Source organism: Poecilia formosa, unplaced genomic scaffold (assembly GCF_000485575.1).
Source record: "Poecilia formosa unplaced genomic scaffold, Poecilia_formosa-5.1.2 Scaffold55, whole genome shotgun sequence".
Lineage (NCBI taxonomy): Eukaryota > Metazoa > Chordata > Actinopteri > Cyprinodontiformes > Poeciliidae > Poecilia > Poecilia formosa.
Window position 1 is genome coordinate 426,416 of NW_006799994.1, and position 16,744 is coordinate 443,159.

The 16,744-nt window shown below is 41.3% G+C and overlaps 1 protein-coding gene and 1 long non-coding RNA gene across 5 annotated transcripts in view; one reads left to right on the forward strand and one right to left on the reverse strand.

Moving 5' to 3' along the window:
- znf423 (zinc finger protein 423) overlaps positions 1–7,474 on the reverse strand; it is a 181,448-nt gene extending 173,974 nt beyond the window's left edge. For 3 of the 4 annotated variants that reach the window (XM_016672048.1, XM_007553161.2, XM_016672047.1), the window contains exon 1: positions 6,326–7,473. In XM_016672048.1, coding sequence (XP_016527534.1) covers positions 6,326–6,365 — 40 coding nt within the window. In that variant the 5' untranslated portion in view covers positions 6,366–7,473. Of the gene's footprint in view, positions 1–6,325 lie in introns of all 4 variants that reach the window. The other variant, XM_016672049.1, reaches the window with a different exon arrangement.
- Positions 7,475–8,325: 851 nt separating this feature from the next.
- Positions 8,326–12,654, forward strand: LOC107836384 (uncharacterized). Its single transcript, XR_001662267.1, has 3 exons — positions 8,326–9,320; positions 12,085–12,138; positions 12,244–12,654. It is a non-coding gene; the product is annotated as an uncharacterized LOC107836384 (long non-coding RNA).
- Positions 12,655–16,744: the final 4,090 nt, after the last annotated feature.

Sequence of the window (16,744 nt, forward strand, 5' to 3'; positions counted from 1 at the left end):
CCTCAGGGAAATTGTCATCTCTGTCTCCCATACATAAAATACTTAAAACTTTAAAAAATGTAAAAACTACTACTGTAACTAAGCTGAAACTAAACAATATTTAACTAATAAAAACTAGTAAACACACTAAAAGTTAATTAAAACTAACTGAATTAGAAAACCAAAATTAATTAAATAAAACTCAAACCCTGACTTGAGCCAGTATTGATCTGTAAATGTGTACATTTAGACTTTTTCTGTCCAAAACTTCACTATTATAATTCATTCTGTTAAAATACAAAGCAAACAAAGTGAAAGAAAGGATCCCGATGACGTAACTGAGAATCTGTGTTTACACGAATCAGTAAAACCCTGACCCTGTTTGCATGTAAGCATGGAGCAGGAAGAGCAGAGAGCAGGACAAGAAGGAAGGAGGAGACGGAGTGATGTCATTATCCCAGATCCCTCCAGCAGCAAATCCAACCGCCACAGAAATCATTTGGCTCCAAACAAACAGTGGAAAACAAAGCAAAGAACAGCTAAAAAGTGAACGCCCCGCTCCGGTCTTCCCACTCTCCTCCATCTCCCTGTCACATGCGCTCAGCTCCCGTTTAATGTCCTGCAAATGAAGCGGATTTATTAATGTGTAATTAAGTAATAATCATCACTACATAATGCATGAGAGACTCCAGGGGCTGAGGGCTGAGAGGGAGAGAGAGAGATAGCAGACGCAGAATGAGATTTCTGCCTTCCTCGCTTCACTAAAGACACATTAAAAACGGATTAATCCACTGAAATAATATTTAGATAAGAGGGAAGCGGAGCTTGCTTTCATTTCTTCCTCAGGCTCATCTCTGCTTTCTTTTTAACCCAGGAGCTCCATCATCGCACCATTAGTCCATGTTCAATTAACAGACAGCAATTAGTCAGGTCCCGTCCCTGCTAACAGGGTCTAATCGCTGCAGAGGCTCGCCCGTTCCACCAAATCCGTCAAACGAACCTGAGGGCCGCTGCTCATCAGGACGTTTCCAAACATCTGACCGCATTTCTTCACGCTACAAATCTATGAAAAAGACCAACAGCCATGTGGGAAGAGGATGGACTGATGAAACAAAGAAAGCCCAATATAATACTAGTAAATATGCCTCATTATTTCCATTTCTTTGAGAACCCATTTCCAGCAAGCACATAAACCACATCTATCCTTATTAAACAAGACTTTTTTATTATTATTATTATTATTTCAGTTACGGTTTCTACAGCCTGAGTGAAAGTCCTGACTTTCTGATAAAGCTTTCTGATAACTTGACCAAGGTCTCGTTTTCTCAGGCTTCCAAGGAAAATGTCAACTGATAAATACAGGAAAGCTTCACCACTCTAATCCTGCTATGGATTCCTCAGAGCAGCTGCTTATCACTTCATTCAAATAATAATAACATCCAGAGAAAACCGGACAAAGATATTAAAATATGCGTTAAAGTGCTCATGCACATTATTTTTATCTTTTCCAAAAGTAAGGAACATTTCTGTAAAGATGTGTTTTAAAGGAATGCTGCTTTATAAAAAGATAACACTTATCAAATAAAACTTTGTCTCAATTTTTTTGCTGACAGAGAAAAAAAATGTAAGCAATAAGTTGCAGAAAGAGCAAAAACGCATGAAATTAATTGAAAAACAAAAATAATGTAACTTCATAGTTTCAGAGATAAACAGCCGAAGATTCAGAGTAACATCTTTAATTTTGACCAGATCCAACACTTCAACCTCTTCTTTACAGAAACTGAACCAACTGTAGCTTTCTACCTAGAAATACAGATAAGATACAAATCATTAGGGCTGTAGTGATACAATAATCTCACGATACCATACAATACACAATATTCTGCTCACGATACAATATATATTGCAATATTCAGCAAATGATACAATTCAATACACTTTTCCGATTTTCTGAAAGATTTTAGAGGGACAGAGTGATTTTGATGACATTTTGTGACTGTTATAGAGTTGGATTGAATTAATTTAACTGAAAACTGATTAAAAGCACCAACTACACAATACCTGGGTCTGGTTGGACATGGACACAGACTTAAAGTCGACAGCTGGAGAAAATGAATCAAAGAAGTGGTGAGAAAACATGTTTCTTTTAATTGAAACAGTACAAACTGTAGCTTACATGCATTTGTAAAGTAAATAAAGTGCACCAAGTACCTGCTCTGCATAGTTTGATACCTTTTTAACCTTGACACTTAACATCTGAAGGAATCACTCTAAGCCTGAAGACCTAATCACTCTCCCAGTGAAGCAAGCAGTGAGTGAGCAAGGTCACAGTTGGATGCTACGATACTTGATACTTGTGGATGACTATCGATTTTTTTCTAGGAAAGAAAATATCAATATATATCGCAAAATCGATATTATTACACAGCCCTTCAAATCATAATGTGACATGGTGATCAAAGAGTGAGGAACTAATTTGTCTTAAGTTCCTGATGGAAAAGGATACAGTACACCAAAGTTTGGCCTGCACAACGTTAAATCATAATAATCATGGCAATATCTATATTTACAATCCTAAAGGTTCACTTTGATACAAAATGAATCAGATTATTAACGTCTGCATGACCACATTATATTAGACGAGTTGCATGGATGTTTACTGTCCTTCGATGCACCAAACAGCCTTCTCAGGATCCAACACCAGTTTGTCATCAGATCAAAATGTTCAGGGTTCCTTGATGAGGTGGTCGGTTTAAGATTATCTTCATTTATTCTTCAAACTTTAACCCCAATCCATATTAAACAAATGGCATCGCAGTGCATACTGCTGGTTGATGCATTTAACAACTCAAAATGGAGGAAGTTACAAGATTTTATGCATTTAATGAGCAGAGAAGAAAGCTCACTTTTTTAAAAAAAGATTAATTGATATATTTCAAGTTCTTTGCATTCATCCTCTGATTTGCAATACATTTGACTAAAAGACATTGATTAGGATTAGAAATGTGCTGATCAGCCATTTTTTTTGGCCAGTAAGAAGCTCCAATTTGAGCCCCGATCAGCCGATCCTGATTTTGACCAATTACGATACATTCTGAAATAACGAGCTTCAAGTTTATGACAGAGGTGTTGGTTTGTAATTATAGAGTAAAATAAAGATTTTTCAATAACGTTTATGGATCAAAACATGTTGCAAACATTTTGGAGATTTTTTTATCAAACTCTAAAGTGCAACAAAGAATAAACAAGAATAAACATCAGAAACAGAGCTGCATTTAATGAACATGGGGAAAATACAGGTAAAGGTTTTAGTATTTAATCTAACAATGAAGAGAAGAATTGGTCGATTCCAGTCTCTGAGAATTTACTTTTATATTTCATGTCAAAATGAAAAAAGAGAAAGAGTGACAAGTATAAAGTTCAGCAATTATAAATGTGTGTATTATCACGCCGCTTTTGATTCACTACTTGCTATTTATATTTATAACGTAAAATGTTGCACTTAATGCACAAACATCCCAAGACAAATTATATAATTTGATATAATATAGAGAAGCACTTTGGAAAAGGAGTTGGGATGAATCTCATTAAAGCTTTTCTTTGCAGCTTTAATGACGGACGACAGAAACCTGACAATATTTCTGACATCGAACCTCAGACTGGTGAGTGAACGATCTGTTTCTGATCGGGTCGCTGCGATCCGGTCCGGACCTGCAGCAGCAGCAGAGACGGCTGAGTTGGGATTCTGCTGCTGATGCTAAGCCGGTCAGAGTTGGGTGAGCAGGTGAAAGACAGAAGAACATGAAAACACAGATAATCCCTCGGTGATGCCCACCTCACCTGCTGCACCCCTCCTACCTTTTACCCCTCACCCCCTCCCTGCTTTCCTCCTCCATCTCTCTCCCCCTCACCACCGCCCCCACCCCTCTACCCCCCAACGCCAGGTTGTGCCAAGCTGTCAGAGGGGCAAGGTGCGGACGGGAGATAGCACATAACACATGGTGCTTAAAGGCAAGACAACAAGGGCCGTATTTGCAGAAAACACACAGATAGAGAGAGAAACAAACATAAAGAGGGAGAGAGAGAGAGAGAGAGACAGAGAGTGTGTGTGGTGGTCGTCTGCATCGGCTTTGCCTCGCTTCGCTCCGCTCGGCTGCTTCACTGAAGCTAAGCTCCGGTTATCCAGGCTGCTGAGACCTGCCGGCTTCAACGACGAGATCCCACTTCCAAAAACATGAGCTCAAACACACACACACACACACACACACACGGATCTACTGATCCGGATGGGATGCAACAACCATCTTCATCCCATCTCTCACATTCTGATCAGAGAAAAACAGGATTGTAGATTCTCATGTTCTCCAGATCTAAACGTGACATTATTTAATGTAATTTTGAGTAATTCTGTTATTTTACAGTAATGATTTTTGTTTAATCTTTATTGGAGACTCTTCAGTCCAGCTATACATAAAGTTTCAATAAATCCACTCCGATTTCCTTTCTTTTGAGAGCTCTGTGATCGGCAGATACTTGCATTTGAAGTCGATCTTATCCACCTCAGCAAAGAGGCATTTGACCTGCGCCAGGTCACGTCTGCATGTTTGCAGTTAACATTAACCACCCCATGTTGCCCACTCGACAACGTTCTTTCTCTAATTAGCAACATTTCAGACCAATAAAAAATCTGCATCGACCAAAATCAGAATCAGCAAGTGACGCTTTTTAAAAAGTCTAATCAGTGCACACATAGTTAAAATACAGAAACACCAGCTGCGTTTCCATTACAAAATTTGCTGATATTCTGCTAGTGCAGAAAAGAAAACACAATTTTGCAATTGTGTTGTTTCCATTAACTAAGAAATGCAATTAAAAACACACGTGAATAAGTTTGTTCGTGGGATAAGTCACTAAAAAACGTGACACGCCATCATCCTCCCACCACTTCCTGTCGTCTTCTTTGCCATTTTCGTCACTATTAGCATCCCTTTGATTTTGTGATTCATGTGATGCAAAAAAGTGTTTCCATTGCAGCTTTGTGAAATAAACTAATTTTGATACATCAGTACAAAAGCTTTTTATCAAAAAACTTGAGTTGTTTTTTACTTAAGCAAATTTATTTTTGTAATTCCAATTTGTGCAACTATGTAGTCGATGGAGACGCAGCTACTGTTGAAGGAGGTGGACGATGTGACACATTTCTAAACCAGAAACAGATCCATGCTGCAGGAATCAACTCAAAATGAACCAGAGTTTGCCCAGGATTCCTGAGGCGGCTGTGGAAAGCGAGAGCTGTCACTGCCGATCACATCTTCCTCCCTACAAGAGCTAAAAAGCAACAGTTTTAAACCGTTTTCCTGCACACGCAACCCGCAGTAGAAAGACATAAAAACCACAAACCCATCCCCGAGGGAGCGCATTAACACGTTCTGTCAGAGATTCCTGCACAGCACATGCAGCATCCCCTCTAAAGAATGAAAGGCGTCCCGCCTCAAAGCAAAAGCTAAAAACCTCCAAACATCCCCAAAATATATCCAACAATCCTGATTTATAATTAATACCAGGAAGGCTTCACGGACACAGGAGGAAAAAAACCAAAGGAAAAGCGTGGATGGCTTTAGGAAATAGAGGAAAAGGGGGGAGGAGGAGTTGGTGACCACATGGTCGGACAGTCCCGCTGCCCATCTGGGTCCCATAAAGGAAACAGGGAGGCCAAGGACACCACATGCCCCCCCTCCACCCCGCCCCTGCGCGATGCCCACTCAGCCATGCACTGCAATGAACGCCACTTCATGACGATGGCGGAAAAACTCACGCCTCGTTTAGCAGCAAATAAAACTTATTTTTCAAACAGAAACAATCAATTTTATGGATGTTTAGATAATAAATATGCGGAAAAATAGCCGTTATTAGACTTAAATAAGACGGAAACCTTCAAACCGCTACAATTATGCGGTTTTCCATATTCTAATAGCATCTTTAGTACATTTTTTAAGGGTAAATTAAAAATTGGGATTTCTCCTCTAATTGGAGATCATTCAGTGAACCACAACAAGTTGGTGTAAAAATAATAAAACAGCCCACGCTGTCAGAACAATGATCCACCCGTGTTAGCTAATTAAAAAACAATTTCCACTCAGTCAGGTATACGCGGACAGGACTTGCTTGTTTTTTTTTATTTTCCACAGTCTGACTCAGTAAACTTCAGGTTTTAAGCCAAGCAGCTGTAGAGCTTCACACAGCCTGCTTACAGCCCTTTAGGGGAAAATCAACTTAAATTAAATTAAGAGTCAACGCTGCAGCGGCACAAACTCCGGTTCCGCTCCCAAACCAGCACTTTTCTTACCTTTAACAGAGCGCGGCTTGGCCTGTTTCCGTCTGGACATCTCCGCTTTGCGCCCTGAAACCTGGATTTTCTCTAACTGCTCTCGTTCCGCTCCTGGTTTCAGCTTCCCATGCAGGCGGCGGAGCAGCCGGGCTGTCCTTTCCTCTTCCTCCCTCTTCTTCTTCTCCTTCTTCTTCACCTCCACCACCTCTTCGCTGCTTCTTCGCCTGTTGCAATGCGGCAGCTTCGGTCACTGCCGTCAGTCCGGCCAGTCAGCTGCCGCTGCTGCTGCGTTTTGTGGGAGAAGCGGACACAACTTCCTCGCTCGCCGCGACTCCGACAACCTTGATTTTGTTTCTTCTCTTCTCTCTGCCGCGCCGCCGCTGCCGCACGCGTTCCGCTTTCTCCGACCTCTTCCAGCGCTCGCGGACGGACCTGTGCGCGAGCTGCCACCCACGCGCGCGTCCAAAAAAAAAAAAAAAAAAAAAAAAAAAAAAAACACCAACCAACACCTGGACAGGACCTCCACGCGCTGCGATAGAGAGAAGTGACAGCCAGCACCTCGTACGGATTGTTGTTTTTGGTATTTCGGGTATTTTTTTCAAATATTTTCTATCGATTGAAGCGCGCCTTCTTCCTCCTCTCCTCTTCCTCTCAGCTTCTTTAGTTTAGTGTCACTGTTTCAGGCTGTTCTGGTTCTCTTCCCCCCACCCCTCCAGGAGCCGAACCGGGCAGAGCCGTCCGTTATTTCTACTCTAGGTGTTGTGGATCTGGTGGCATGGACAGTGCGCTCCTTCCCCCCTGCCTCTCCACCCCGAGGGGAAAGCTGCTTTTACAAGCCGTTCTGTTTAATATTTCCTAATAAACGGCAGGCTGATGTTTGGAGCGGTCTAACCCTGCGCTAGCCTCTGTCTCCCTGCTTTTTCTTTGTCCTGACTCTGGCTACCAGCCTCCCTCCTCCTCCTCTGCCTGCCTCTGCTGGCGGGGCTGCGGCGCAGACACACATAATAAAGCCAAGGCAGGCAGTGCTTGGCTGGAAATGTAGCCGCGTCCCAGCAGGGGGATGTGAGAGAAGGGTCCCGGCGGGGGAGCGCTCTGATCCCGCAGGGAGCAGCTCGGCACAGCCCGGGTTGGCTGAGGCAGAGAGGCAGGAGAGAGAGAGGGAGAGAGCGAGAGAGGCAAGATGGGCAGAGGGAGGGAGAGAGGGGAGGCAGGGGAGGAGAGTTATGCAACAGCGGCGAGCTGTGGCCAAATGGCGCAACTGCAACCTGGAATTGGACTCAACAGATCAGATGTGTCAAACTCATTTTCATTTTTGGCCAGAGTTGGGTCGTAACTAGTTACATTTAATTTGCATAAAGTAGAAATTTCTGAACTCCAGAAGTTGAAGATATGGGAGAAAATGATTGTCAGAAATTTTCTGCAAAAAAAAAGGGGAAATTTCTGGAGTTGGCAATTCTTGACTTTCTGAGCTTTGAATTTTATCAATATTAAAGCTTCAGACTTTTTTCTTACACAAATTTGACTTTTGAAATTCAGAAATTTCCAGGCTATTTTCAAGCAAATTTCTGAGGTTAAAAAAATGTTTATTCTTGTAAATGTTTGACTTCTCGAGCTCAGAAAATTCATTTTTAAATTTCTGAAATTAATCTAAAAATGTCTGTATTTGTCAGAGAACAGAATTAGACTGAATATATCTGTCCTTATGGATTGGGCACATTGAATGGACAGACCAGAGGATGGATGCATGAAATTTAAAACTTAACATAGTGGCAGTAACGTGTTTTCCAGGTACATAGTTACTTGATTGCACTTTAAAATGGTGCTGTTATGTTCAGTTGTTATGAAAAGCTATAGAGATCCAACATACCTTAAAATAACTTTACTTTGTAATTTAACATCTTGAAATTGGGACTCTGTCTCTTTAAGAACTGCTGTCAGGAAGTCATCACACCATTGCTCCTCTATTTACCATTTAACATTTTTACCAGCGTTTCACTGACACGTAGTTCCTACAATGAGCTCAGCAGGTACTCAGTTCCACCAGGTGTTTGCTAATTGCTGCAGGCTAGTCTGAAGGAGCAGAGATGGAAACTGCAACTCCAAGCAGGAGCTGTGCCTTGAAGGTGGATCTAGGTCCAACCAGGCGTTTTGCAGCTGAATGGTTGCCATGGAGACTAAAGGATTGCTCAAACAAGCATCAAAGAATCAAGACAACATTCCAAGTATGTTTTTGATGAGATAACATTAAAACATGATGTAAAACTCAAAAAAAGTTGATTTCACATCCGTTTAACCTTCATGTTCTGTTGTTTCTCTGGACCACACTGACTTACAATCTGGCAGTGAGTGCAGACAAGCAGGCCCTTTGTGTAAAGGGAACGTTACTCCTCGGTTTAAAATCTGGTGACATTTTCCTTAAAATGTGCCTCTCTGCGTCCTCCGCTGGCCTTTAGGAGAGCTGCGCCCCTTCAGAGAGCTGCTTTCACGGCGAACAGAAAGCATCTGACTCACTGTACACACATAATTCAATTAGCCACACATGTGTGTGCATTTATGTCTACATGGTTGTGTGTGGCTGCGTCTCCTTTGAAGCTCCTTTATTCCCAGTAAAGCAAAGAGGGGACACGTCTGTGGACAATATAAAGCAAACAAAGAGGGAGAAATGAAAATCACTGGGTGCTTTGTTCTCGTCTCTCTGCTCCAACCGAGCGCTCTCTGACCGCAGCTGAGCTTTTCCATGTTCCCTGACTTTCCCTCTCCCGTCTCTCGCTCTGGTTGTCATGGATAGCCCAGCAACGTGGAGCTCCCAGTGCTGACCAGCGGGGCCACAGATTGAGCCTCCCTGCCCCCCTACCACACCCTGCCCTCCCCGCGGAGAGGCAGAGAAGCCTTTAAGACCGACCCCTGCTGGAGCTGCTGGAGGCGGGAGGAGGAGGACTTCTTTTCTCTCTCCATCCCCTCAGTTCTCACCCACAAACCTTCAGCCTTCCCTCCAAAATGAAATGAGCAAGAGGTGAGTAAAGTAACCTAAAAATGTACCCAACTAAAGCTGCGTTTGCACTGCAGCCTGAAGTGACCCAAACCCGATATGCGACCCGAATCTGATCTTTTCATGACAATGAACAACACAGATCACATTTTTTTCAAATGCAACCCACTCTACTTGGATATGTGTTCATAAATCCGATACTATCCGATCTTTTCAAATATGACCTGTTTCTTAACGTTCAGGATATTCGCCCACAAGCATCACAATCAACAATGTTTTTGATTGTTGATTCAATGTTGCATAACTCTGTGTTTTTATGTTTAATGATGAAAAGCACATTGAAATGCCTTGTTGCTGAAATGTGCTATACAAATAAAATCTGATCGATTGATTGATCACTGTTCTGCGCCCTGCCTACCAACATGGCGGCTCAGTGGCCCGGATCACTTCTGGTTCAGACTTGTGGGAATTCAATTCAAAGCAACTATATTAAAATTAAATGTTGCTGTAACTCATATAAACTCAAAACATTCATAGAGGTATTGTGGATGGTGATGACTGTTTGCAGGACAGATGTTCTGCAGCAGTCTGTATTACAGTGAATTTGAAGAAGCCTCTGACAGAAGACAGTCTGTTTTCCTGTGTATTGAGTCAAAATTATCATTTAACATTTAGAAATCCCATCATCAGATGGACCAAAATTTAAAGTTATGTGGAAAGTTTGGTAGTTGAAAGACTAAAATGAAAATAACTCATATAAATTTCATTCAAATTACAGAGCACGCCTGTTACTGTTGGAGAGAAAAAAAACAACTAACGTTTTATGATTATGTTGGATTTTTTTTTTTCTCCCACCAGACAGGCTCCATAAACAAATAACAAAATCAGAGAAAATAATTTTTTTTCCAATTTTTGTTTTTCAATATAAAACTTATGAAACTAAAACTGTGCAGGTTGACTGAATCTGGTGATTTTTTTTTATTAAAACAATCTTGTTCTTCATTTGGTGAAGTTACTCACAGTAAGTCAAATATCCAGAAATGTTACTTAAGTATCAATACTTCATAATTAAATTACTCGAGTAAAAGTAAAAAGCACATTCTAAAAATATTACTCAAATAAACTGTAACTGAGTAAATGTAACTAGTTACTATGCAACTCTGGCCATGCAGGACACCCATGTGTGCATGTCTTTGTGTGTGTGTGTGTGTGTGTGTGTGTGTGTGTGTGTGTGTGTGTGTGAGGCTCCCCCTGTATGCTGCCAGTGGCATGGAGGGCCAAAAGCCCCCGCTCAGCGGTCGGTCCCCCATCCACCTCCGGCGCCCCTCCCCGTTTGTGCCTGTAAATACAAAGAGCGGGGGAAAAAAGCCCACATTACAAGCTCCTTAAGGGTCAAGGACAGGCCCCACTCTGAATGGCTTCTAAGGGCCTTATTGTTGAATCACATAGCCAGCGATTACACCCTCTGTCATCTCCACAAGGATTTGGCTTTTTAATGCACACAACAAGAGAACATCAAGCAGCAGCTTCTGAATAAGTCCGCCAACAGACATGCAGCGGGAATTGATACAGACAGGACATCAATAGAATAAACCAGCAGCAGATGTAGCTTTATGGCTCCAAAATGGGGATTTGGCTCAAAGATTTCATACCTTAACAGCAGCGAGACGGAAAACAAGGAGCCGGAGGTGATTCCATGAAGATCCCACTGATCTTACACCTTCACATTAAATAAAACCTACTGCTGGCTGGACACTGGGCTATTCAGTGAGCTGCGCTTACATTAAACTTTAAACCTGCATAAGATATTACATGAAGGCAACATTTACATGAATATTTTTAGAATTTCATTAGTTTTCTGAATAGCTATGCATAAGTAACACATTCTGCCACATCTTCAGAAATGTATCCAAAAAGATAATGATTTTCTCTTCTTGATTTTTATTGTGTTCAGTTTCTCTGACAGTTAAACAAAAATGTGCCATTAGACTAATTTATTAAGACAAATTTTTAGGATGATTGAGTTACACAACTCTTAGACATTATGAATCATTTTAAAAACTTAAAATAAACCACATGTTACTATGGGAACGAACAGTTCATCAACTCCGCCCCACGCTGAAATCTGATTGGCTGATCGGCCCAGAAGGTAAACATTTATAATGACAGATGTTTTCAGCAAACATTTTGTTGTACAGACTCAAATTCTCCTTTCACCCATGTTTGAAGGAAAATGGATGGATGGATGGATGGATGGATGGATGGATGGATGGATGGATGGATGGATGGATGGATGGATGGATGGATGGATGGNGGATGGATGGATGGATGGATGGATGGATGGATGGATGGATGGATGGATGGATGGATGGATGGATGGATGGATGGATGGATGGATGGATGGATGAGTCATTGCGTTGTGTTTTCGCTCCTCTCTGCTCCTGAGCTGCAAACTGCCTGAACTCCTGGTTAGTTAGTGAACCTCTGGCATAAGCAGGAAAGGTGCACTTACTTTCTCAGATGCAGGTTTTAGCAACTAGAACAGAATCTGTTTTTCATGTTTTCGCTTTTTTATGTCCTTTCAAAAGAAAGATAAGAAGCTAATTTTATGTTTCTGTTTTTTTAATGACGATAATTCAAAAATAAAAGTACAAAGTACAACTTAATTAATAAATAATGTAAGGACTGATTTTAAATGAAATTGAGGGGAAACTTTTAATAAACATTCAGCCTTCAGAAAATGGGAATTCGTTTTGTTTTTTTTTTCAAACATCATCCTTCCATCCAGACTGAGGATTTTCGCAGCTCACGTGGCGTCAGCTGGACGACGACACAATGCGAGGTGAGAGCATCTGCAACAGGAATAAGACTGAGAGGGAGTGAGAGTGGAGTTACGGTCAGAGAGCGCTGCGAGCTGTTTCCACATCAGTCGCTCTCTGTCTCCCAGCTATCAAAGCCTGGAGTTCCTGAGGTGAAGAGGCACAGAAAGTCTATTCTCCACTGCTGAACAAAGTGCTGCTGAACATGGCTCCTCTGCATTGTGCTGCTTCCCCACCTGCCACCTGCGAACACAGTTCATGTTATATTTATGTAGCCTAAAGCACATTCTCTCTCCCCGCCTGCCTTAATCCCTCTGCTGCCTCTCGTGTCTCTCCCTGTCCTCAAATCTCATTCTTTTACACTTTGTATCACCTTCTTTTATTTGAAACAAGTTCATGTGTGGCCGACTAAAATGCTAACACGAAGCTGCATCGTTTATCTGCTGTTAACAACAGAAAGGAGATCATTTTTCTGCAGATGCACTGCAGTCGCCTGCATTATTCCTTACTAGTTTGAATTTCAATTTAATGCATGCTCTGGTGTACATGCTGCATGTATGCATGAATGAATAAAAAAAAATCTGATTATGTGTGCTCACTGCTGCTTGTGTGTTTGTCTCAGTGTAAGCTGCGTTCGTCAACTGATCCAAAGGTGAAAAAGTGGGAGAGAGTTTAGCCTGCAGCCATATACCAATAAATATTCAGCGTGGAGACAGAGAAAAAAGATCAACATCATTTTCATGTTTGCTTTGAGGCTTTGCTCATTTCCAGCCTGACTCGCTTCCCAAGGATTTTGCAGAGGAAATAATGTGTTTTTGTGAGTAATGTGCAGAATGAATGAAGCAGAAGTTCTTGCTGTTGAGTTTGGAGTCATTTTAATATTAGAAGATAAGGCTTGACACATCTAAAGTCTCCAAAAGGTTCTCCATCCAGGTTCAAGGTCGTCCAAGCTTTTAAAGTTATATTCTAAAGTAGCTTAGCAATAATTTTAAATTTTGAGTTTCTTTCAGAATGAGCTGCTTTAGGGCTCTGTCTCTTTTATGCAAATCTGCTGCTGGCCACGCCCCCAAATCAAAGTTTAATCTCTAAAATGGCGGCAAACAGATGTGCAACTATACAACCTTTTGAAAAGCAGAGGTGGAGCCTCCTGCACAACCAACAAAACAGCAGCAAGTAGTTTCAGGATGGTAAGTCAAGGACAACAAAACACTTATCTTTGCCAGCAGCCGTTGTACAGTACATACAGTGGTAAAACCAGCTAACCAGCTCCATTCGGGTTGTTAGTTGATTGTGACTTCACAACTGGGAGGTTTTTGAAACGGCTTGTTTTCCAAAAACAAAAAAATCAATAACTTATTCCCAGAAAACTTGATTGGAGTATTGAGAGACCCAAATGGAAGAACAAAAACATGCAAAAAGTGAATTTTGCATAATAGTTCCCCTTTAATGGCAAAATGAAATATGAGTTATTTGTCTTTGTGGCAATTTTTATTGATAGCAAATATAATAGGAAAGGTAAAATATGAATTCCTGGAGAGTGAAAACATCATTATGACCACCATGAGGCAGCCTTGCTCAGCCTGAGTTGGTCATAGCGGCACACACCTTTGTTCAGTTTAACTGAAGGCTGTTATTACTGCTCTCTTTGTAAATTTCTTGGCTCAGCTGCAGGAAAGAACATTTTCTTTGTGTTAGTTTTGAACAGGAAAGTGGGAAATTGTGTGTCTAAAAGCCATGTGCACACACACAATGACACGTTTGTATTCCTGGGTGTGTGCCCCGTCTCTCAGGGTCGTGTGTGTCTGTGCCATGAGACGTTGTTAAAAAGAAACTGTGGCAATGTGACAGCCCTACAACGAAAACCAAATCTACTTTCCTTCGCTCCCTTTTCTTTCTTCGTTCTCTCGGTTCTCATTGAGCGCTTAGCGCTGAACAATGCTGCACTTCCCCCGACACTGTCCCTCTGCAGGGAGCCCACCCCCTTTATCCTAATTTCCCTCCACCTAAAGCAGAATAGAGCCCCGCTAAAGAGCGTCATTATTGCCAGGCCATTTTTTTGTTTCCATACTCTCCGAAGAAAGAGGAAGTGTTATCTGTGGCGGACAAACTTAACCCAATTAAGATCTGGAGGGGCGCAGGGGCTTGGCTTGGGACACGACTGAGGCTGGTGAGCTTGCCAACCAGGCACCGGGCCAACCAGTCAGCCAGTAAACCAAGTAGGCAGGCAAGAAGCCAGCCGCCCACTCAGACAGCCAGTCAAACAGTCAACCAGCCGGGAAACCGACCAGCAGTCTGTTCAGTACACCTACCAGGCCGTTAAAGCCTCCATGAGAGCCAGTCACTACCAAACATCCTGCTGCATGAACAGGCTGCGGGTTTCAAGGCTTTTTCTTTCTTCTGCATTTTGTCTACATGATGTGATCTCTGCTGTAACAAGGTGAATGTGTTTTTATAAGACAGATACCTTATTTTTACCTGCATCATCTTCCACCGTAAAACAGTGACTGCTTTTCTTAAACAAAGAACACTGCTTTATATATGCAAATATGTTTATTTCCTTTACATATTTACTAAAACTGACACCATGTTGTGACAGTGTTGTGAGAATGCATGTTAGGGCCATTGTAGATAGAAAAAAAGAAAAATTAGGAGTACATTTCCACTGAAAACTCTTAAATCTTGAGATTAATCTAAGAGTTTTTCTAGAAGAAACAAAGAAATTTCTGACTGTCAAAAGTCCATAATATGTAAAAAATATATAAAATAATGAATCTAAGAAATTTTATTGAAATAATTTTGGAATTTTGAAATTTCAAAAGTCAATAATTTGCTAGAAAATCTTTGGAAATTTTAAGATTAATCTCAGCAATTTTCTAGAAAAACATTGGAAATTTCTGAATATTTCCAAGTTTTCTTTCTAGAAATTTTCTGAGGTTAATCTGAAAAACTCTTTTTTATATGTCTGAGATTATCCTAAAAGTTTTTAGATATTCTAGCAAATTTGTGGGTTTTTCAAAGTTTTCTTTTCCAGATTTTTCTTTTTATTTGGCCAAAATCTGCTCCCTTTTGGCCCCAATACAATTCCAAAGTATGGCATGAGACAAATAATCTATGAAGAGATTGAGCTAATCCAGCTCCTCCCAATCAGATTCGGGAGGTTGGTCTTAGCGCTGTCAATCAATGTGCACATTGAGCACATGCTGCTCAGTGTGCTAATGGCAGAGAAACAACTTCTAGGAAAACAATTTATCTGGCATCATCAATAGCCATGCTAACTAGCCTTAGCATTCATGGGAGACTATGTTGTGGTGAACTAGCTGGTACATAAGGGTGATTGGCAGCCCTAAGACCCTCCTCCTGTCTGTGATTGGTTGTCCATCTCCAGCTAATGTTCCAGGCAGGAGGCAGGGTACACCCTGGACAGGTTGCCAGTCTGTCACAGGGCAACACAGAGACAAACAACCATGCACACACACAATACACACACAATTAGGGGCAATTTGGAGAGGCCAATTAACCTGACAGTCATGTTTTTGGACTGTGGGAGGAAACCGGAGTACCTGGAGAAAACCCACGCATGCACAGGGAGAACATGCAAACTCCAGAAAGACCAGGGCTGGGAATTGAACCCAGAACCTTCTTGTTGCAAGGGAACAACTCTACCAACTGCACCACTGTGCAGCCCCAGCAGGATTCTTTTCACAGATTATTGTTTTATATCATACTGTCACAACATAATGATAATTTTAATAAATATGTAAAAAATATATAATTTTAATGAAAGTTACATACTGCAGCTTTAAACAAAAACAACAAAAAAATAAATAAACGCTCAGATTTGGATGTAATTTCATCTACATGCAACCTAGGTGTATAAATGGTTCAGTTTGCAAACCGTCAGGAATGAGGCGGGTCTCACGGAGTCATCTTGAAGGTTTGCATTGTCCAACTGCCCAGTATCCCGGGTTTAATGTTCGCCACATGGTGCAGGATGTGCTGGTGTCCTGGGTGTTTCCACAATGGGCCACCGTGGCGTCAGGAGCCTCTGCTAAGCCAAAAATAATTCATACTCCTTGCAGATTTAGACTTAAAGTAATACTAAAGGTTTGAGATGGCCCAGTAAAAGTCACGACTTCAGTTTGATAGAGAAACAGTGGAGGGTGCTAAAGATTAGGGTGATGGTAAGAAGGTCATCCAACGTCACTGACCTGGACTTCATCATGAGAGTTAAATTGTCAAGGAGAGTTTTAAGATCCTTAAAGATTTTCTCAGGGTATTAATCATTTTTGACATCAAATTTTACATGTTTTATCTTTTTTTAGAAACACTAAAATTTCTGATTATTTCCAATCAGAAATTAATTTCAGGTTTGAATGAAAATAGTTTTAAATCTAAACCCATCCAGGGTGAACATAATGTTGACTCTAAGTGACAACATTAACTGGAAACTGTTGATCAGCCTGTGTTGCTACCTTGTATCCTCTCTGGTGCATTGGCCCACGGGTCAGTCTCTGGTTTGGTAAAGAATTCAAACCAGTGTCAAAATGGGACCAGTTCTCTTTTTAAAATCTGAAGTGGTTTATATGTGAAACTCAGTCTAGAATATTTCTTCCTGCTGGGAGTCACTGT